This window comes from Oryx dammah, unplaced genomic scaffold (genome assembly GCF_014754425.2).
Source record: "Oryx dammah isolate SB20612 unplaced genomic scaffold, SCBI_Odam_1.1 HiC_scaffold_24, whole genome shotgun sequence".
Lineage (NCBI taxonomy): Eukaryota > Metazoa > Chordata > Mammalia > Artiodactyla > Bovidae > Oryx > Oryx dammah.
Genome location: NW_024070208.1, coordinates 50710527 through 50733699, shown reverse-complemented (window position 1 = coordinate 50733699; position 23173 = coordinate 50710527). Strand labels below are relative to the sequence as shown.

The 23173-nt window shown below is 41.4% G+C and overlaps 1 protein-coding gene across 14 annotated transcripts in view; it reads right to left on the bottom strand.

The window, feature by feature from the left end:
• LMO7 (LIM domain 7) overlaps window positions 1-23173 on the bottom strand; it is a 221190-nt gene that overhangs the window by 39104 nt on the left and 158913 nt on the right. For 4 of the 14 annotated variants that reach the window (XM_040266881.1, XM_040266882.1, XM_040266884.1 and 1 more), the window contains 9 exons: window positions 19829-20081; window positions 19204-19437; window positions 18591-18869; window positions 17865-18065; window positions 16290-17012; window positions 15249-15278; window positions 6402-6519; window positions 3212-3354; window positions 1502-1934 (listed from right to left, as the gene is read on the bottom strand). In XM_040266881.1, the coding sequence (XP_040122815.1) occupies window positions 1502-1934; window positions 3212-3354; window positions 6402-6519; window positions 15249-15278; window positions 16290-17012; window positions 17865-18065; window positions 18591-18869; window positions 19204-19437; window positions 19829-20081 (2414 nt within the window). The remainder of the gene's footprint in view (window positions 1-1501; window positions 1935-3211; window positions 3355-6401; window positions 6520-15248; window positions 15279-16289; window positions 17013-17864; window positions 18066-18590; window positions 18870-19203; window positions 19438-19828; window positions 20082-23173) is intronic. The other 10 variants (XM_040266894.1, XM_040266888.1, XM_040266889.1 and 7 more) reach the window with 4 other exon arrangements.

Sequence of the window (23173 nt, the reverse complement as noted above, 5' to 3'; positions counted from 1 at the left end):
TTAACGGTGTCTATCATATAAATTTAATTTTTATATTGTCAAATATGTCTGTGTTTACTTAATATAATGGTCAGGGGTTTTCCTGGTTAGTTTAGGCAGGCTTTGCTCACTTTGAATTTTTTTAATCAAATCTTTTCTCTTAGATTTTTAGGATTCTACTTGGCAGAGGTAAAAGGAATTTGAATACCAAAGCGCTCAAGACCGTCCTGCTTCCTTTCACATAATTCAAATTAATACAGTCACTTTCAGGTACATGGGACTGCTTCATTCTCAGAGTAAATGATTCTATATTTCTTTAAAACTCCAATAAAATATGTATTTTTTTGAACCATGAGATACATTTTAATAAATACATTCAAGTGTATCAAGTTCTAATGAAGTGGGAAATGAGGATACACAGAAAATTTGGGCATAATCACCTAAAAATATTTAGGTTAAACCACGTGAAATTGCTGTTTTATAGGTCAAAAAGAACTAACTACTGGCAACTTCATATAGTACAACCTAACACTTCACAATGGGGCTTCCCAGGTGGTGCAGTGGTAAAGAATCTGCCTGCCAATGCAGGGGGTACAAGAGACTCTGGGTGGGGAAGATCCCCTAGAGAAAGAATTGGCAACCCGCTCCAGTATTCTTGCCTGGAGAATTTTACGGACGGGCTACAGCCCATGGGATCACAAAGAACTGGAAGCAACTGAGCACACACACACTACTCAAAATAGATACATCTGAGAAAATATGACACTAAAAAGTAAATGCTCCAATGCATTCCTTTTTATAGCTGAGTAATATTCCATTGTGTGTGTACCACAGGTGGATGGAACTGGAGCCTATTTACAGAATGAAGTAAGTCAGACAGAGAAACTCCAATACTGTTTCAATATATGTTAATGGATATATATGGGATTCAGAAAGACGATAACAATGATTCTATATGCAAGGCAGCAAAAGAGACAGAGATGTAAAGAACAAATTTTTGGATTCTGTGGGACAAGGTGAGGGTGTGATGATTTGAGAAAATAGCATTGAAACACATATATTACCATATGTAAAACAGATGAACAAGGCAAGTTCGATGCATGAAGCAAGGCACTCAAAGTCAGTGCTCTGGGAGGATGGGGAAGGAGGTGGGAGTGGAGTTCAGGATGGGAGGACACCTGTACACCGTGGCCAATTCATGTTGATGTATGAAAAAAACCATCACAATATTGTCATTATCCTCCAATTAAAATAAATTCTAAAAACTAAGAAAAAAATTTTTTAAGTAAATGCTCTGCCTTAGGATGTAGTTTTTTTTTTTTAATGTGTCAGCTCTCCTTTCACTGAATTTGAAATTTAATCAGTTCTGAATTGTTGCTGTATTTTAAGTATTAAATGTCTACTGAATCTAAAACAGTAGATTAGACATTTACATATCTAATATCTCTAACAGAAACCTCTGCACAAATTCACCAGTGTTTTGCGCTGGAGAACAGACCAAGGGAACGGGGAACACGTTTACCGTGTACGATCTCGGGAGTGATGAGATTCCCCTTGACTGAGAGCCAAAAGGTCTCGGTGTGACCACTGAGGTTAGCCTGGCCGCATCGGTTTTCTGGTAACTTCTGGGGAGAGTTGCTGAAACTCGAGTCAACTCCATCTGTGTATTCAGTGAATGCTGAGATGACAAAGAGGCTGGGCGCTGTTCTTCCACAGGGCTTCTAGAAGGAAACCGAACTTCAGCTGTGACAGTAGCCTCCCTTTTTGCAAAAGTTGTAGGATCCTGCTTAGGAATTTCTGTCGGATAAGTCGTTCCTTTCTCTTCTACTCTCTCACTCTGGGAATAGGCTTCTGGCATAGGCAGCACAGGGGGAAGCTTTTCTTCATTCAATCCATCATCAAAAGAATATAGCCTCCTTCTCGACGTAACTGTAGACATCTGATTTTGGGATTCCCTTAGCAGAAAGAAACACCATAACCGCAAAATTATGCTTTTGACACCCAGAGGTGGAGAGACATGTTATTTTGGTCATTAACATAAAAAAGGATAGGAATAAAAAGATGGCTGACTTAGTATAATAATGTAATAAACAGAATGTGAGAATAAATACACGTGAATTTTTCAACATCAGACAAAGAAGGATTAAGAGCTTGATTTTTTTTTTCCTTAAAGAGGCTAAGAAAAATCTCTGAAGTATTTGCAATTGTAAAAGGATTTTCACAGGAAAATAAGAAAATTTTAAATAAGAGATTATTCAAAGTTCCATAACACACTTTAAAGATAACTGACAACCAACTGGAACCCTCCAAAGATGCAGATTTCTTAACAGGGTTCCGAGTGTTCCTGTATACAATTTACAATAGTTTTGTAAAAATAGAAGGCCACAAAAGATTCAGACTTTCAATAATATCAAGTTAGAAATCAAGCTGATTTCATACAGCTTGGTAGAACTGCATGGACAGTTATGGCAGACTAAAAGTCACCATTCCTATTTTCAGAGAAATTGATGAAACAGTCTCTTGGCTATTATTCAGTAAGGAGTACATCTCAAGCCAACTGCATTGCATTCAAGTGAATGAAACTGTGTTTACCATTGTCTTCTAGGGACAAAGGAGCTTTGTTTAATTCCACCTGACAGCACCTTTCCTTTTTGACATCCTCCTTAAAGCATATTTGCCTTCTCCCTGACCCATAAATTTCTCAAGGTTTCATAGAGCAACTGCTCCACAGGCAAGTTTAACTGGACCTTTATCCTGTTATGTTGCAAAGCAAAAGATAAACCCCTACAGTGATGTTTATATAGTCTTCCTTTTAAAAATACAATTTTAATTGCACCATGCCAACATGAAAAAGAACTTTGTTACATTTTACACAATTTAGTTAAGAATGAGAGCCATTTTTTTTCACCATTCCATTCTTAAATTTACTTTAAAAGGAGGAAAAAGTTGTTTATTTTTGCAAAGATAGCCAATACCAGCCAATTCTGCATGTGAATATACAATGTATAAGGAAGGAACAAGGAATACCACTTTTAAGTACACCTTTCTTTCATTAATTCAAATCACTACTTATTACAGCAGTACTTTGCTTTTTCACTGCAGAGCAAAACACTCAAAGGTTTATGCATATTTGATGACAGTCTAATATTGGTGCATAAGTACAGCTCACAACACTTACACAAAATACCTAACACTGGTTTCCCCAACCCTGAGATGCATTCGGTCTCATTACCTGTCCTGCAGCATTTCGTTAAATGTCTTAGATCTTCTCTCCGACTTCTCAAGAGCCTGCTTCTCAATCTCCTCCCTCTCCTCTTTTTTCTTCTGCAGATCCGAAGTGTAGCTTTTCCGACGATCTTTCCATTTTGCAAGGTCCTGACAGAGGAAAATCACGTCAGCCCAGGCACACCTGAATTTATACACACCCTTTCCAGCAGTGAGCGCGCACCAGAGGATCCCATTACGTCCCTAAAACTATTCACTCCAACTTGATGCCAAGGTGCCCTAATTTTGCTTTTTATAGCCAGCGTTTCTGTACTGAGCCTTTATCTCATGCTTCTGTCTGAAAGCCCTGACCTAATAAGATAGACCCCGTTTTTGTTTTCCCAGGTAGTGCCTGCCTTGTTGCCCATTTCACGAAGAATGCTAAACGCCTGTAATTAGATGCCAGGTCAGAAAGGTCGGGAACTGTTGCAAATTTATTTTCATCTCACTCCAATCATCTGGTTCTTACGTGAAATGACATGTTTCATTAGTCAAACTAGAACAGAAACATGACTGTAACATGGCTAAGTATAGAGACACACATGCAACAAATACAGAGGTCGGTCCCTACTTGGAGGCAACAGGGCCACAAACACACAGACGAATAAAATGTGCTTCCTCTAGAGGAACCCTCAGTCCAGAAGGGAAAGACAGACAGGTAAATAAAGTTCAACAACGAACGTGAAGAGATTGCATGAGAGAGTCAGGGGTGTATGGAGGGAGTGGTCAATTCTACCCTGGGAAGGGAGGGCCAGGTGTGGAAAGGCTTTAAGGGGGAAGCCAGACAGAGGATGATATGGCTGGAAGGCATCACTGACTCAAAAGACATGAGTTTGAGCAAACTCTAGGAGATACTGAAGAACAGGGAAGCCTGGCGTGCTGCAGTCTATGGGGTCACAAAGAGTGGGACACGACTGAGCAATTGAACAACAAAGACTCAAGAATATGATTTTGAAGCAGTTCAACTCCCCGTAAGAACAGGGCGATAAGGAAGATCACACAGGAAGCAGTGGCCATCTTTTCCCATACATCCATCCAGGACGCATCCTGGGAGTGACCCCCGGGACACTCAACCTGATTCATCTTTAAAATTAGTCCCGGCGGCCCAAGCTGGTTCTGACATTCAGGGGGTTAGGACAGTTGGGTTAGCACCAACTTCACTGTGCCACCCAGAGAAGTCCCACGCTGAGAACTTCTAGTGGCATTGCAGCCTTATGCAAAGTTCCAGACTAAAAGAAAAAAAAACCTCACCCCCCACCCCAGGCACATAAAATAGGTTTGGTTTACATCCTTTGGGAGCAGGCAGGGCCATTCCTGCTTTTAAAAAAAAAAAAAGCCTGAAATCAATATGAACTATTTCCAGAAAGAACAAAAGCAGTGCACATCGGTCCTGAAGGACTGAAGCAGAACTAGCAGGAATTTTCATCTGACTTAACCTAAGGGATAACCCCTCCATATCGCTCACTTTCATCTCCAGTTACCATGTATTTTGGCAAACTGGCACTGAATTTCTGTTTCTTGACAATGACATTGAGATCCCAAATAAAAGAAGTGGAATTTAGAAACATAGCTAAGGCAGGGGTTTCATCTCTGTTACTTAATATTTAATTCCTTTGAAAATTAAGATTTACTATCTCTGACCCTTCTGTTCATACTACCACTCAACCCTCTTACCATAAAGTTGTGCTCAGATTTCTTTGGGTCTGCTATATGTAATTTATCTATCGTAATTGTTTACACTCCTTTGCTGGGTGCTGTGCTCAGTCGCTCAGTCATGTCCGACTCTTTGTGGCCCATGGACTGTAGCCTGCCAGGCTCCTCCACCCACAGAACTTTCCAGGGAAGAATACTGGAGTGGGGTGCCATTTCTTACTCCGTGGGATCTCCCTGACTTGGGAGATTGAACCCAGTCTTTGTGTCTCCTGTGACTCGTGCATTAGCAGGCAGATTCGTTACTACTAGCACCACCTAGGAAGCCCCTTAGACTCCTTTGAGAGTGAATTGTGAAAGTGAAAATCACTCAGTCGTGTCCAACTCTGCGACCCCATGGACTGTGGCCCACCAGGCTCCTCTGACCATGGGATTCTCCAGGCAAGAATACTGGCGTTGGACATGTCTCCTGCACTGGCAGGGAGGTTCTTTACCACCAGCGCCAGCAGGGAAGCCCATAAATATACACAGTGTATATGTGTCAGTGAAAGTGAAAGTCACTCAGTCATGTCTGACTTTTTGTGACCCCATGGACTGTAGCCCACCAGGCTTCTCTGTCCATGGAATTCTTCAGGCCAGAATCCTGGAGTACCATGCCCTCCTCCAGGGGATCTTCCCAACCCAGGGATCGAACCCAGGTCTTCCACATTGCAGGCACATTCTTTACCATCTGAGATACCAGGTAAGCCCAAGAATACTGGAGTGGGCAGCCTATCCCTTCTCCCAGGGGATCTTCCTGACCCAGGAATCAAACTGAGGTTTCCTGTATTGCAGGCAGATTCTTTACCAGCTGAGCTACCAAGGAAGTCCTACACTCCTTTGGCCTGCAACAACTGACCCTTTTAAAAAAGGCACAGCTCTCTTCTGCCAGGGACAAACTAAAGATTAAATCTTTATCCAAACAGACATCTGGATCTACATCAGCTCTGTGAAAACATCTTATTTTGATTCACATTCAATAACTCCTTTGTTAACCAAAATAGTACTGACTTATCATTCACATTTCTCCCCAAACCTTCTCTATTAACTCTAAGAGCACTTCCATCTCTCCCTGCTGATGCCCAGTCTCTGTGCTGGTCCCCTGCTCCCCCTAAGCCTTAAGCAAAGTCTTCCCTTTCGTGAGCATCACCAACAGTCATACCCCAAATGCAACCACCAGAGCAAGTAAACAAGACCTACACAGCAAGGAAGCAGCTTCTCATTTTTGAGAACCCACAGAAAATATCAGAAGATAAGGAGCTTCTGTGTTTCACAATGGCCTTTAAGATACAACAAATAGAGCAGAAGGGTTTAAAACTCATCTTTAAAGGAGTTGCTCATATTTTCTATGGAACTGTAATCCGCCATCAAGAAAAATCGTCCCTTGAGTATACTGACTGTCTTCTTGGAGAAGAAAGAAGAGTCCAATAAACACATCCTCCCCATCTCCCAATAAGCAGCATACTCACATCCTGCCATTTCTGGTCCTGTTCTTTTAACTGGGACTTGATTCTCTGCATCTCCTCGTAACGTAGCTGACGCAAGTTCTGAATATCCTCTGCGCTGACATCACTCAAGGACTTACTCCTACGACAAAAATACTCATAGTAACCAAGGTTCGTGGGAACAGATTCAAGGTTAAAACTGGAAGGTTGGGCTTATATTTGGAAATTCCATCTACAATTCTGCGGTACTACCTAGATGCTTTCATGATATCACAGAAATAGCACTACAGAGATAAATGGTGTTTTTCCAAAACGCAGAAACAAGAGCCTAGCACTTCAGCCAAATGTGAATTCTTTCACAGAATGGCTAAATGAACCCTGAACCATGCTGAAAAAAATAATCTGATATTCATATTTAGGGGAGTCGATGCAGAAAAATATTACATTAGAAAAAAAATTATTAGTCCCTAGAATCACCTGTCTTTATCTCCTCCAGAGATAATCTCTTAAGGTTTGGCTGCCTTTTCTGAGTACTTATTAAATTATTTAAAGATTACCTGATATTTTCTCCTCAAGTTCAATGTCATGAAGACATGTGCTGCTGCGGCTGCTTCTCAAGAGTTCTATAAAGACCTGCCCCACCACTGCACCGTGCCCAGTCTCAAAGACCACAGTGGTTTCCAACAGCCAGTTACTATATAACCTCTATTATAATCCTCTTTTGTATTAAGGCAGTTTTTGTTTTGTCCACGTCTGCCATGAGGATGTAATGTGGATTAGGTCTCAAAGAGCTCAAACTAGAGTACTTTGAGTAGAGCAGGGTGTTGCCCAGGAATGTGTGCTTTACACACATCAGAGGAGGGGCAACTAAGGCAGACCTGGAAAGAGAGGTCAGATCTGCATATTGAGGAGTGAAGAGACTCGAAGCTTTTGAGTGTGAGGTACCCAAAATGTTCTTTCCTGCCACTTCTGCTTTTATTTCATTGTAACTGACTCCCCTCTTAGTTGTTGAAATAGCTTTGCATCTCTTTCTTGGGCCTCTAAATGTGCCTTCCCCAAGATTTTGCCATCACCACTCTTTTTTAATAACACACTTGCCCAGCTAGCTCAGGAATTCAATAACAATCTCTATGCCAGGACTCCCAAATCCATAGCCTAGGACCAGTCTCTCTGAATCAATCCCAATTGCTTGTTAAATAAACATCTCTGCACGGATGTCCCCTAGGAATCTTCACTGTCAAAGGATCAATAGAAACAGTATCTAGAAAGAATTTTGTTAAGTGATAAGTCATATGACTATAAACACATGGTTATTTGGCTACATGATATAGCCAAAAATTTTGTCTCCAAACCTGCTTTTCCTCTTGCTAATAGTGTTACTTGCCCTCCAGTCATTCACATTTAAAATCAGAGAGCCATTTTTCATTTTTGTCTCTCCCTTCTTTAAATGTTCAATTAGTTCCCAGGTCCTCTTACTCAGTGTCTTTTTCTTTCCATTTCTGTTGCCAATACCCTAGATCAGAGCACAATCAACTCTTACTCAGACTTTTAAAAAAGCTTCTTAAATTATCACTCAGCCTCCAGATGCAGTGAAGGTCTTTCCTGAACTCTTCCCTTCAACTTAAAAGCCCTTTCAACAGTATATATTCCTTTTTAAATGCCACTCATTCTTCAGGATCCCTGTGAGACTATAGTCTGGTTGTGTGTGTGTGTGCGTGCTCAGTTGCATCTAGCTCTTTGCACTTCCATGGACTGTAGCCCATCAGGCTCCTCTGTCCACAGGATTCTCCAGGCCAGAATACTGGAGTGGGTTGCCATTCCCTTCTTCAGGAGATCTTCCCATCTCAGGGATCGAACCTGGGATTCCAGCATTGCCGGCAGATTTTTTTACCATAGTCTGGTTGGATGTATGCAACTATTCATTCTCTGCCTGCAAGTCTAATGGGCAACTCAAACTTCACTGAATAGATCAAGACCATGACTGCTTATCCTACAATCCACATTCATCCCATAATCCATTCATTTCCCATCTTCCTCATTTCAATAAAAGCCAACTCCATCCTTCCTGTACACAGGTCAGAAATCTTGGAGCCTTCCCAGATTCCTTTTCTCTCACGTGTAACTGATCCCATTGGGAAATTCTGCCCCTCTACCTTCTAAATATATCTAGGGGATGACCACTTCTCACCACCTCCATCTTCACTACTCTGATCCAAATCACTCTATCTCCTGCCTGCATTATTAGAATCATCAGCCTCCTTGCTTCCACCAGGGTGTATTCTCAACACAGCTCCTCTGTCCATGGGATTCTCCAGGCAAGAATACTGGAGTGGGTTGCCATTCCCTCCTCCAGGGGATCTTCCCAACTTAGGGATCAAACCTGCATCTTCTGCATGGCAGGTGGATTCTTTATCACTGAGTCACCAGGGAAGCCTACTTAACGGGGTATGACTATATAAAAACCTGATTTGAGACTATAAATTCACTTAAGTTGTAACTGCAAAGAATCAGGCTATATGAGCTAATACAAGACAAGACACTAAAAAGATTTTTTTCAGCTCTAAGATATGAGGGGAATCTGGATGCCCAACACATGAGGTTACAGAAATTCCAGAACAAAATTAGAAACATCAGTATTTTAAGTAATATTTTGGTGGGAGGAAGGCCCACCAGTCTCAGCAGGTCCAGACCCTTTCAGTCCTCACTCTTCTTCACTGGGAAACTTTAACATGTGTCTTTTCAGAAAACACCGTCATTATGGGGTAGAGGCTCATCACCCTCCTGGGGAGCCCACAGCACAGCCTGGCACATAGAAAGTGTTAGCTGCTCAGTTGTGTCTGATTCTTTGCCATCCCATGAACTGTAGCCCGCCAGGCTCCTCTGTCCACGGCATTTTCCAGGCAAGAATACTGGCGTGGATTGCCATCTCCCTCTCCAGGGATCTTCTTGACCCAGAGATGGAACCTTTCTGCATTGCAGGCAGATTCTTTACCATCTGAGCCACCAGGAAAGCCCTCAGGGGTCCCCAATATAAATAAACGAGCCAAACATTGGCTGGAGTAGACAGGTCCCTGTGGAAGGCAGGAATGTGAGCCCCCTGTGTTCCCTGGGATCAAGTTACCTCAAGAAAGCCTGGCACATTCCAAACAGGTTGTGGCAGGCACCAGAATGAGAGAGGAGGTGAGACCCAGCAGAGGGATCCAATTTTCACCACTCCCTCTCCCCCAACCCTACCACCCCCTGAACATCATTTAACTCTTCTCACTCTCAGTTCCTCATCTGGCTAAACCAGGAAGGAGTTGCTGGGAAAAACGGTTCAGTTTATGTTGATGGCATTTCAAAAACCCATCTGGTGCTACACACCAACTGTTCTTATTAAGGCAAATATAATCATGAGAGATCTACTGAAAACTGATTCCCAAAGCAGTTTCAAATTAGAGAGGTCACCCCAGGCCCCACTGATAAAATCGAGAACGTTTTGAGTGTAGGAGCCTTTCAGCCAGATCATGAAGAATTCTTTCCTTCCTTATCAGAGTTAACAGCATAATAGCAAACTTCTGAGGGCTTACTATATGCCAACAAGACTGCCCAGCAGTCTCCATCGATCACCTCATTATACAAAGCCCTAGTCTGGTTTTACCAACTCAGGAGCTGCAGATCCTTGGGAAAACTAGAGAGTCTATTTCTCTTTCTCCACGTCTCTAAAATGCAACCTAATACCTACCTGACTACCTCCCCAAAATAAGTCCCATGGATATTCCCAGGAAGATTGTTTGGGAAAACTATAAAGGACTACACAGCCCTAGTACGTTTTGTATCACTAGAATGAATTACTATTCACTGGCAAATCACAATTCTCTTGCAATTCATTTACCTCTGTATTTCCTTTTTTGGAAAGACTCTGACTTAGAACTGCATTTGGACTTCTTCCAAAAAATACAGGTCTAACATGCTGCATTTTCAGGTGAATAATTTTTTTAAAGAAATAGCATAGGGTGAAGAGAGAAAGAAGGGGAAGTTTACAAAAAAGAGGAGTAGATTATAAAACAAGGTCACTAAAACCTTACTCTTTTTTCCCACAATGCTGGAACTAGTGTTACAATGAGCATTTTTGTAAAGAAGTCTCAGGAAATTTACAGATGAATATCTAAGAACTAAAGGATCAAAAAGGACTGACATGTAACAAAATTTCCTAAATATAAAATCACTGATAATCTTATATGGCAAACAGCAATTCCATGATACTTAGTTTCGGGTCTTCCACTTTCAAGCAAAGATATGAATATATCTATTTATGCACCTGTAAATATATTTCCATTAACTGTTGCAGGAATTCTCTGAACACAAATCAATACTAAAACCTGGGAAAGAGACTTTAGAATTATCATTAATTTTTTTTTCTATTTTTTTCTTTATTGTTGTTGTAGGGAGTGTGAACATACAAGGGCTTACAAAGGGGTCTTTTATGACTTTGAGCCCCCAAATTTTAATACTGATAAGACATCATACAAGACTTTTCCTTTATAGGTTTAGAGTCTATTATCAGTGTTTCTCTACAGCAGCACTGCTGACATTTTGGGGCCAGAAAATTATTTATCATAGGGGGCAGTCTTGTGTATTGTAGACATATAGCAGAATATTAGTAGCAACGTTGCCTCAACCCATCCAAACATTGCTGAATGTCTCCTGGTGGCAAAATCTTCAGAAAGTAACTCATATTGACGAGGTTTTTCCTTCCTGTTTGTTGTCTTAAGTGCCCTTATCACTGTTTAGCTGCTCAGTCGTGTCTGACTCTCTGCAAGCCCATGGACTGTAGCCTACCAGGCTTCTCTGTCCATGGGATTTCCCAGGCAAGAATACTGGAGCAGACTGCCATGCCCTTCTCCAGGGGATCTGCCCAACGCAGGGGTCGAACCCAGGTCCCCTGCATTGCGGGCAGATTCTTTCACTGCTGAGCCATCAGGGAAGTCCAAGGGCCCTGATAGTTCTCCAGAAATTTTTTTTGGCCAAAACCCATAAGTAAAATACACATGTCTTAGTTGTCTTTGATTATAACTTCACCTTGAATCACTGTTCATTTCCTGTTGATACTGGCAGTAGATGCCATGGCTTAATTAATCACATTACAAAATTACAGCTATATACCACTACAAATTTCTTTGTCGTTAACAGCTTCTGCCAAGAGGCATCATAACCAAATTTCCAAATGTCATGGAACCATATGACAAGTCATGCAACACAAAAGCATACGTGAGAAAATGACAGCCACATACAAAGCATCTTACTAAAAATAAAGTGACAAGTGTTCAATGCCAAATCAAAAAGCAAGCCAGAAATAAACAATCTAAGGCTGGAAAGGGTGATGCACATTTCTCTTTAACTCTTTGGTTCTCACCAGAAAGCAAGCGTTCATGTTACAGGCAGCTATTTTCCATCACAGGATATGGAGCAATAATGATTTTTCCAGGTAAGTATTCCACACTGGAAAATACGCAAGGTGTCCAGAGAAATATCACCCAGAAATATCACTTGTTTCATGTTTATAATCATTTACAAATATATTTATAAACATGAGACAAATTCTAGGCTAAATTCTATCGGTTCGGTTGAGTTCAGTCACTCAGTCGTGTCCGACTCTTTGCGACCCCATGAATCACAGCACGCCAGGCCTCCCTGTCCATCACCATCTCCTGGAGTTCACTCAAACTCACATCCATCGAGTCAGTGATGCCATCCAGCAATCTCATCCTCTGTCATCCCCTTCTCCTCCTGCCTCCAATCCCTCTCAGCATCAGAGTCTTTTCCAATGAGTCAGCTCTTCGCATGAGATGGCCAAAGTACTGGAGTTTCTGCTTTAGCATCATTCCTTCCAATGAAATCCCAGGGCTGATCTCCTTCAGAATGGACTGGTTGGATCTGCTTGCAGTTCAAGGGACTTTCAAGAGTCTTCTCCAACACCACAGTTCAAATGCATCAATTCTTCAGTACTCAGCTTTCTTCACAGTCCAACTCTCACATCCATACATGACCACTGGGAAAACCATAGCCTTGACTAGACAGACCTTTGTTGACAAAGTAATGTCTCTGCTTTTGAATATGCTATCTAGGTTGGTCATAACTTTCCTTCCAGGGAGTAAGTGTCTTTTAATTTCATGGCTGCGATCACCATCTGCAGTGATTTTGGAGCCCCAGAAAATAAAGTCTGACACTGTTTCCCCATCTACTTCCCATGAAGTGATGGGACCAGATGCCATGATCTTCATTTTCTGTATGTTGAGCTTTAAGCCAACTTTTTCACTCTCCTCTTTCACTTTCATCAAGAGGCTTTTTAGTTCCTCTTCACTTTCTGCCATAACGGTGGTGTCATCTGCATATCTGAGGTTATTGATATTTCTCCTGGCAATCTTGATTCCAGCTTGTGCTTCTTCCAGCCCAGCGTTTCTCATGATGTACTCTGCATATACGTTAAATAAGCAGGGTGACAATATACAGCCTTGACGTACTCCTTTTCCTATTTGGAACCAGTCTGTTGTTCCATGTCCAGTTCAGTTCAATTAAAATTTTTGTTTTCATCACAGATCAACTTAAGAAAAAACTTGTAACAGAGAAAACTTTTTAATCCCAAATAATAGATTTTTTATTGCAAGTGGTTTAAAATGCACCTGCGTTTTCTGAAGACCTATCTGTATTACTTTCCATTATTCAACAAGTCATGCATTATTCATTGGTCTCCATTTATAGACAACCTCACTTTATCTGTGTTATCCTGGCAGTTAGCTGCATGGGGAACAGCATTTAAAACAAATAGTGTACTATGCAAGCAGCAGTCTTGAAACAGTCTACAGAAGGCATTTGCTGCTGCTGGCTAGGGCCCAGAAAAATCCTTATAGCTTGCTGAGCTTCGGCATTTGGATTTCTCTCTTCTTTTCTTAAACCAGTCGCACAATGTGTCCCTAACAGGGAGCATGTACAGTCACTGGAATAGCTGTACAGGTTTACATTTCCATCAAGTACTTGAACTCAGTGTATTCACATTTCCTTAAAAAAAAAAAAACAACCTGCTTACATTATAAAGTCTTATTTACCAATGAAAATTCTTCTGAAAGTTATCACTCAAAGTGCTTGATGCTGTAAAGATTTTTTATCTGTTACAGCTTTCCCATGACGAATCGAGATTAGCAGATGCTTAAGTGTCATGCTAAAAATTGCCTCCTACACCCTCCTGATGAAGATGTTTTAAGCACACACGAGGAACCAGATAGGAGATAACATATCTTTGCAAGGCATACTGAAAACATGCTTGGAGCCTGATTTTCAACATCAGTGGCTGAGAATTATTGGCAATTAGCTGCTCATTGCTCCATTACGTCCTTGACATCTAGAATGGCTATACTGCTTTGTATAGTGATTTTAGTTGATTTAGTTGATTTTAGTTCCTTATCATAAAGGAAATCAACCCCAAATATTCATTGGAAGGACTGATGCTAAAGCTGAAGCTCCAATAACTTGGCCACCTGATGCAAAGAGCTGACTCTTGGAAAAGACCCTAATGCTGGAAAGATTGAGGACAGGAAGAGAAGGGGATGACAGAGGATGAGATAGTTGGACATGAGTTTGAGCAAACTCTGGGAGATGTTGAGGGACAGAGAGGCCTGGCATGCTGCAGTCCATGGGGTCACAAAGAGTCAGACACAACTGAGCTACTCAACAAGTGATTTTGGTAGCTTCTAAGATCTCCACACTATCAAAATTATCCAACACTATCAAAATTATCCAAAACTATCAAAATTAGAGAACCTTTGCGATGAAGTAAGTTCCAGTAGGGGAAGATACTTAGCTCCTATGGCTTAGGCAGATTAAAATATTTGTCATACTTCAATTTTCTTCTTGATCAAAAACTATTAGTAGTTGGGTTCACAAAGTTACAGAAAGTTGATATAAAATATTAAGATATAGTCACCTGAGTATTCTGCCCTAACAGTGAATGAGTCTACATTGCTAGTGCAGGTGAAAAGTTAAAAAGTATTTGTTTTAATTCTGCTATTCGAAAAATGGGAAATATTTTCAGAAGCTTGTTTGTATAATATTTTATGTCTGCCAGGTGACAGAGTCAAATGATACAACAGTCAACCCCTTTATATCCAAGAGGACTGGTTCTGGGAGCTGCATTCCCAGATATAGAGGGTCAACTATAGGAAAAAACTGGGAACAGTTTTAAGTATCATCCTTGTAGCTTACATGGAAACTACCAATATTTTAACTTTTGCAGCTCTGGAAGTCTTATTTGGCTTTATAACACAGCTATGTTATAAAATTTTATCCTAGTCAGGAATTTTGAAAATGTTTGCAAATCCTAGAAAATAATGCCACTCAGCATCCCAACTAAGGAAGCTCTCCTTGAATTAAAAGTACACAGATAATGCCAACCACATGCCTTCGAAACTCAAAGTGAATACCAATATATTTTTTCCATTGAAGATTTTCTAAAATATAGTTATTTGGGCTTCAACATCCAGAAATAAGAGGTTTGGCCTATGTAGCTATCAGATACCAAAATAAATAAACCTAATCTCAGGTATGTGTTTTTGTGACTTTTAATCAATTCCTTAGAGGAGAAAAAAAAAAAAACAGGATTTGAATTTTCAACTTCTCATAAACAAAATATTGCTGGCATACAGCATTGCATGCACTGGGTACTCAGGCAGAAATATGACCATTCAGTTGCAGAATTAGGAAAAATTTCCCTGTTTTAGGTCTCATGCACAGCACAGACATTCCCATTTAGTGTCATGCCAGGATAGAAGTGAAATGACATACCACACAAAGGACAAACAATATGTAGATTTTTTTACTGTGAACCACAAAACTTACCCGTTCTCACCATAAATCTTTTGAAAGAGTCTAAGAAATCAGAAAACCAAAAATTAAGTCATGTTTTTCTAGTTGTGTTAGTTTCTAAATATTCAACATCTTCAAGAGTCTAATTAGAGATGGACAAATCTCAAAAGGTTGCTTCTTCAGTCACATTCTTGATCATGCCTCAAATTCTCATTGATCTCATATCTCAAGGAATTCAGATCAAGGTAAAGAATTTCCTGTTTTCCTTTGAACCAAATGAACAAATTCATTTAGGAAACAAACAAACTTCCTGTGCCAGGAACTAATAAGAAGTTAGATTTAGGTCTACTAATTTCATTTAACCCATTATTTGTCCATCCCAAAGTTCCACAAACTGAACATTCATCGAAACGGCAAGTTGCATAACATATAAATGCAGACTCATTATCAAAATGGCCATAATTACATACATGTAAAGTGTAGCAGACAGCAAATGACATTCATGCACTGTAATAAAATTTGCACTGAACTTTAAACCATCAATGTAAAAAGTCGCACGTCAATAGTCTAAGAAGCCTGGGTCAAAATCAGACATCAAAATCAAGTTAAATGAAACTTGCAATGCCATATTTTAAGGGAAATTTTTACACCAAAAATCATGTACTCTGAAATACAAGAAACAGATAAAAGCAAACTACAACCAGAGTGTTTCAGAAATGCCCGGACATCAGAATAAAAGTCTTGTAAACGTAATCAGAAAACAGCTTTGTGAAATGTCATATGGCAGAAGCATATCATAGTCTTCCCTCAAGGCCAAGGGCACTGTTTGCGGATACACACCTTCTTAAACAGGTCTCAGAGAAGTGATTTTGAGACGTGCAAATATGGAATTGCACTTTTTCCACACAACAACTAGATCTGATTTTTCTCAAAGCAAAATCAATGCTTTAACAGGATGCTTCAAAACAGCTCATGACATGCAGAGTTGGGCAATCTGATGCTACTTTCTCACACAAGGAAAGTCACACAAGACCATCCACGACAAGCATAATCCTTGCAGAAACACACTCTGACCTCTCCACCATCAGCCGCTTCCTGTGCCTAAGCCTGCTGGCCTCTCGGATGGACTCCCATTTCTGTAAGTCCGCCTCGCTGCAAGGACCAGGGGTGAAACTGACGGGAGGGACAGTGGTTCCCAGCTTCCAAGACTGGATCTTACGAGCCAACATGTCGTCTTTCTTCTGCCTACAGGAAGGAACTAACACTCTACAGCTAGTACTTTTTTCTTTCGAGGGGCATGTCCTTTCAAGCACACAGAGAAATTTTGCTTGAATTTCTGGAGGAAGCATCCAGGGTTCAGGCAATGGGACTGGCTGGTATCTATCAGGGCCTCCTGACAGAGGCACCTCTCTCTTCTGTGCTGGAATGCGGCGAACAATCATATCATCTTTTTCGAGGTCCGGAAGGACAAGTTCCCCTTCCCTACACTGCAGGATTATATCTCGCTCTACAGGATCGTCTTGCCCAGACAGACTTCTTAAGTCTTCGAAAGCCCGGAGAACACATGGGTTTGCATGGAAAGCCCTAGTCTTTCTGACAAAGAAGTCGTCATTCTCTAAGTCGGGATCCAGGACTGGCATCTCCAGGGCATCTCCCGGTCCACACCCTGGTGCGTAAGAGAGGTTCCTTCTGCGTGTTATGAGCCGGGGGCCAGCCGTGGGGTCGATTTTGATATTTGTTTCAGAGGACAAGATGTCATCAGAATATGTCTGGAGGGCCTGAAGTAATAAAAACTGACTGAAGCATAGGAAAGAAAAAGGAAGGGAGAATCTTATTAAGTTTGGAGAGAAAAGGTAATTATCAGCAAACCAACTAACTAGCCAGTCCCTGTGGGTGAATTATTCAAGGGGGCCATGGGAGGGATTCTAGCTGTGAAGTAAGACCAGCATTTAATGCCATCACCCATGATACCATTTAATGAAATTAGAGCAGAGTCTACTTCTCAGAAAAGGTGGATATCATTGAGGCCAAGGGATGGCGCTAGAATGGGAAGAGAGATTGACACACACAGTGCTCCATCCACCCCTTCCTCATCCCATCAGCCACAATGGTCTGACTCCCTTCCCAGAGAAGCAGCAACGATCCTGAAAGGTTTCCAGAGCTGAGCAATGAACGCTTTATGCAAGAGGCACAGGTGGTCAGCAGAAATTAAATTCAATGCTCTGAAGCTTTGTTTAAAAAACTCTGTTGAATTTCTTCTTTGCGTTTTCTCATCAGTCTTGCCTGTCCCAGTGTCTGTCTACAGGTTATTTCCTTTCTCCACAACTTCACACATAGCATAGCTGTATAATTAGGTCAGCAGTCTAAAAAGCCTTTTTAAATGGTTTTCAACAAGAACTGATGATGCCACATGTAACTCTGTACTATTAACATGATTGTGCTAAAGAACATTTAATTCTATTAGGCTTTCAAGCTCACACACTTGCACAGAAAGCATGATGTTATATGTTACGCTTTCATAACTCAGTATTGAGTGAGTGAGCGTCCATGATTCAGCTCATCATGGTCAGCAGTTAATGGGGCAGCGGAAGTTGGCATAAGTGTCACAGGCTGGACTCTAAGCAGGCGGGCTCATGCAGGCAGGTACACCTGGGCTCATCTGAAACACCACGGGTTCTCCTGGCTGCCTGGGGGTCCCAGGAGTTTCTGGCCCGTTTGGTAGCCAGTTCCAGCAAGGGTGAAGGTCTTTGACAGTTGCTGTCTAGCCTATGATCTGCTTTTTGTATTCTACTAAAAATGGTGGAGCTTCTGTCAGAGCCTGAGTCCTCATCGTCAGAGTCTGAATTCCTTCTAACTTGGAGTAACAGAGAGAAAGGAAAGAGAAAAGACAACAGAAAATGATGTAACTAAAAATACTGTCCAGCTCTGGCTGTTTAGAAGACTTTTTAAAATCTAGATCCTTAAGTCTAAATTTAAACCATGTCCCCCCCCCCACCACAGTGAGCACGTTTATAGATGTTGCTGCTAAGTCACTTCAGTCGTGTCCAACTCTGTGTGACCCCATAGACGGCAGCCCATTAGGCTCCCCCGTCCCTGGGATTCTCCAGGCAAGAACACTGGAGTGGCTTGCCATTTCCTTTTCCAATGCATTAAAGTGAAAAGTGAAAGTGAAGTCGCTCAGTCGTGTCACACTCTTAGCGACCCCATGGACTGCAGCCTACCAGGCTCCTCAATCCATAGGATTTTCCAGGCAAGAGTACTGGAGTGGGGTGCCACTGGAGGGAAATTAATCTCTCGTAAAATGCGCACATAGAACGTACCCTGTCAGGGTACTGAATGGACACTGGAATGAAAGAAACATGCACAAAGACAAACCTGAATCCCTGAAATTCTTTATACCACGGTTTGTAAGTTTCCCTTTTTATCCGTTTCCAGTTCACATCCTCTGGGATCCAGCATTTGGGAAGAAACTGATCAAAAGCATTCCCTGGGCTTGGCATGACTGGGCTTAGCTTTCGCACATAAAGATCATCCTTTACAGTGTTGGGAATGCTTGTCTTGTTTTCGTTCTCTTCCAAATAACAAGAGGAGTCTGAAGTTTCTTGTACTGTTGGCCAGTTCTCCACGTTCGTGCCCCAAGTTCTCCTCTCGTTACTGTTCAAAACATCCAACCAGTTAAGACACTGCATGAGCAATTTGTGACACAGAACACAAGAGGCATGCTTTCTGTCTCACAAAGTTCACACTGTGAATGCAGCCAATTCTTTTCCATTCTCATCATTCTCATCATTCCAGCCCCTACAACAAAGTTAAGGCATTATAACAGCATCTCATTTTAATTAGAGAAGAGCTTGATATAGAAGGGCCAGAGACACTTATAAAATGTGTTAAAAGAGAGAGAGAAATCGCAAACCATCTGGGGTGTTACTTTATGTATTAAAAATCAATAGCACAACAGGCATTCCGATCCAGGAGAAATTTTTCTGACCTCGTCAGTTTGTACAGCCCAGTGGTTAATGGGTCAGGAGGAGAAAAGATGGGTGAACAAGATTTAGGAGAGATGAAACTCTCAGGCCTCTTTTTCACTTGGAATCTACGGTTGGCTAAGTCATCCCAAACTACATCCGGCAGCCTCCGTTCCTCCTCCGAGTCCGATCCACTTCCAGAACCATACACCTCCTTCGGATAGGAAGCTGGATTCGAAAAATCACGCTCTGCTCTGCTGATTTGATGGGAAATTAAAGAATACTTTTTGTGTTCACTGAGCTCCATCAACACAGATTTTTAAAAAATGGAAACAAGCAACACAGCAGAGTTCACAATGAACAATGTAAGTCATCCAGGAAGCTGAAAGATAACCAGTGAGTCAAAGGCAAGCATCTAAAAAAAGAACTGGCAAATCATACACTGACATTCTAAAACAGAAGAAATCTCTTCAAGATATGGATGACTAAAAACACAGGTAAGAAAAAGAAAGATTTTCATTAATGAAGTTTTATGTTATCTATGAAATACATTTTAAGGATTATTCCTTTTACCAAATTTAAATATCCCAGCAAATTCCCCAAGCCAAATGAATTTTAAAACTCAGTAATCAGCTCACATCCCAGTACCTTGGAAATGTTCCATCTGCTTCTGTGTAGACGGCACTTGCCCAGCTTCGTCTGTTATCCTCATTTTTGTCCAGCTTTTTCTTCCTCAAAGGTGCCGGCACGTACGACGGCTGTCTACTCTTGTTGGGTAAAAAGCGATTGAAGGGTAAGGCAGACTTGGGTTCAATAGCCGAAATCCTTCTATAGGACATATCATCTTTATTATGGTCCTGCATTTTGAATGTAAATTCAGAATCTGTGTCACTTTCACAACCTATTAACAACAACAACAAAAAAAAAAAAGGCACAGGAATTTGCTTTAGTCTCCAGATTTTTCATCTAACTGAAACCCACACAGCCTGCCTGCTTTGTCTTTCCCTTGGAAACCCAGGGCTCTACTGCTCACTGTGGGGAATATTTTTAGAAATTTGTCACGAAGTTGTGATAAGACCCATTAGAAGGAACTTGCTTTGCATACTGGAGGTACGCACAGTACATTCTTCCACCGGTACACATTCTAAGTAGAAAAAGTTCCAGTTTACAGCTGAACCCCTTTTCTACTCAATCTTCTCATGATTTTTTGTAAAATTTGTTGATGGAATATACGTAGACATAGTGTAGCCACAGAATCAAAGATGCCTAACATGAGATCTGAACAGAATTCAAGGGAACCTCAGTCATTTAAAATAAATTGTGCCATCATCCAAAATTTCTGTGAGGCAAGAGACCAGCAAAGACAAAGAAAAGATGCAAAAAGCACATGATCACAAAGAAGATTGACAGATACATATGAGACTCTTATGAGCAAGAATCACACATAACATATGTGGTTGGACCAAATGACTCCTGAAGTCCTAAAGGAATATTAAGAGACCAACCACAGAACTCAAGGCATTTTCTGACAGTGGTCACCAAAATATTGGGAACCTTCTATTTTGACTCAGTATCATTTATGCACATATCTGAAAGAATAGTTTGATACACCTCAAGGTCAGATAACTACAAACACTACTCTGTTCTCAAAAAAAAAAAAAAAAAAAGCCAGTCTGTCCTTTTAAATACATGGGAAGAAATGAAGGTACAAAACATTATAGATACAGCTGAACTGTCTCCCTTCCTGCCCTTTTTTTCCTGCCTCTGTGTGTTTTGTGAAGGAAATTTGCAAATGCTATGGTCTTCGGTAGATTGGTAGCTGAGTACCTGGGAGCCACCTGCTCTTAGCGAAAGAACACTTCCAGGTTAACCTGAGCCAAAGGCAGTCTGTCCTCTCTTCCCTGGCTGGCAGGAGTCTACAGCGAGTAACACTGGGAGAACCCTACAGAAAGCAGTTGAAAACACAGCTAGGAGACCTTGAGACCAGGACAGGGAAAGGAGAATCATGGCAAAAAGGGAGGAAGTATAACCAGGTATCACCAGAAAGATTAACAGTCAATAATCTGGTGCTTTGTTTTTACTGCCTCCGAAATGAATACATTTTTTTCTAAGTAAGAGAGAAATGTCAAGATTCTTACTAAAATTTTGAACATGTAAAATTTTAAATATATAGTTCTACTTTGGAAATTTAAGTTAATTTTTTTTTAGTCCACTACAGTATGCTGGAGAGTAGGCAAATATTCTTGATATGGTAAGAGATATGGATGAAAACTATCACCTGCCCCATCAATAAACAAAGGATGTTTCAGCCATCAAGCTCTCAGCCACTGCACCCATCCAGGACTGTGTGCCCTGAGGGGCTTCAGGGTGGATAAAAACAGGATACTAGCCCTAGGTCGGAGAAGTACCCCACTCCAGTACTCTTGCCTGGAAAATCCCGAGGGCGGAGGAGCCTGGTGGGCTGCAGTCCATGGGGTCGCAAACAGTCTGACACAGCTGAACGACTTCACTTTCACTTTTCACATTCATGCATTGGAGAAGGAAATGGCAACCCACTCCAGGGTTCTTGCCTGGAGAATCCCAGGGACGGGGGAGCCTGGTGGGCTGCCATCTCTGGGGTCGCACAGAGTCAGACACGACTGAAGCAACTTAGCAGCAGCAGCAGCAGCAGCAGCAGCCCTAGGTAGTTAAGTGCTAGTGTTGAAGGTGTTAGTCACTCTATTGTGTCTGACTCTTTGTGACTCCATGGACTGTAGCCCGCCAGGTTCCTCTGTCCATTGAATTCTCCAGACAAAAATACTGGAGTGAGTAGGCATTTTCTTCTCCTGGGGATCTTCCAGAACCAGGGATTGAACCTGGGTCTCCTGCATTGCAGGTGGACTCTTTGCCATCTTAGCCACTAGGGAAAGTGCATGTAAAAGGAATGATTTCAATGAGCTTAGTCTCCAGCATCTTCCTATACATAGAAAAGCTTGAAATTCATTAACCTGAGATGTCTGGTTTTTCTTTAATTAATAGTAATCCTTTGATGTTCTGACTACCTGGGTGTTTGGGGGCTTTTTTGTTTTTTGATTGCTGCCGCTGCTAACTCGCTTCAGTCATGACCGACTCTGTGCGATCCCATAGATGGCAGCCCACCAGGCTCCTCCATCCCTGGGACTCTCCAGGCAAGAATACTGGAGTGGGTTGCCATTTCTTTCTCCAATGCATGAAAGTGAAAAGTCAAAGTAAAGTTGCTCAGTTGTGTCCGACTCTTAGCAGAAACTCCTATATATCCTGGCTCTTCCCTTACCTCTTCAGAGCAGTCCCTCAGAGCTATCTGAGAAGCTGTCTTCAGGGCTAAGTCCTCAAGCAAGTCTGCTAAATAAAACATAATTCTCAACCTTTAGATTGCCCTTTTTTTATCTGTCAACAGAGGCTTCCTATAACTTAGGAATATGACTTTGTAATTCATTAACCTAAAAATATCAGTCTTATCATCAATATTATTGATCATCAATTTGGGACTACAATCTGGTGTGGGTAGCAGAATTTCAACAGACTGATCAAAAAAAAAAAAAAAACTTTTATCATCCTGGAGGGCTCACAGGATTTGTTTTTTTCCTTCCTTAGTTGTAATTACCAAGTCTTCACTTCCACCCTCTTCAAACAAGGTCTGCAACTCCTTTCCCATGATCAGGAAGCAGTGTGACAGTACTCTGCTTTTCATCACAGGGACCAGGCACCCAGCCCAACAAGTGTCTGAGGAGAAGGCTCACACCACTGAACCACCACATGTGAACTGACCAGAGGCTATAAACTCCCACACCTTCGATGCATGTCCCTTTTATTATTGTTGTGAAGTGAAAGTCGCTCAGTTGTGTCCCACTCTTTGTGACCGCATGGACTACATATACACAGTCCATGGACTTCTCCAGGCCAGAATACTGGAGTGGGTAGCCTTTCCCTTCTCCAGGGTTTATTATTGTTGGCCAGATATAAATCCAAACAAAG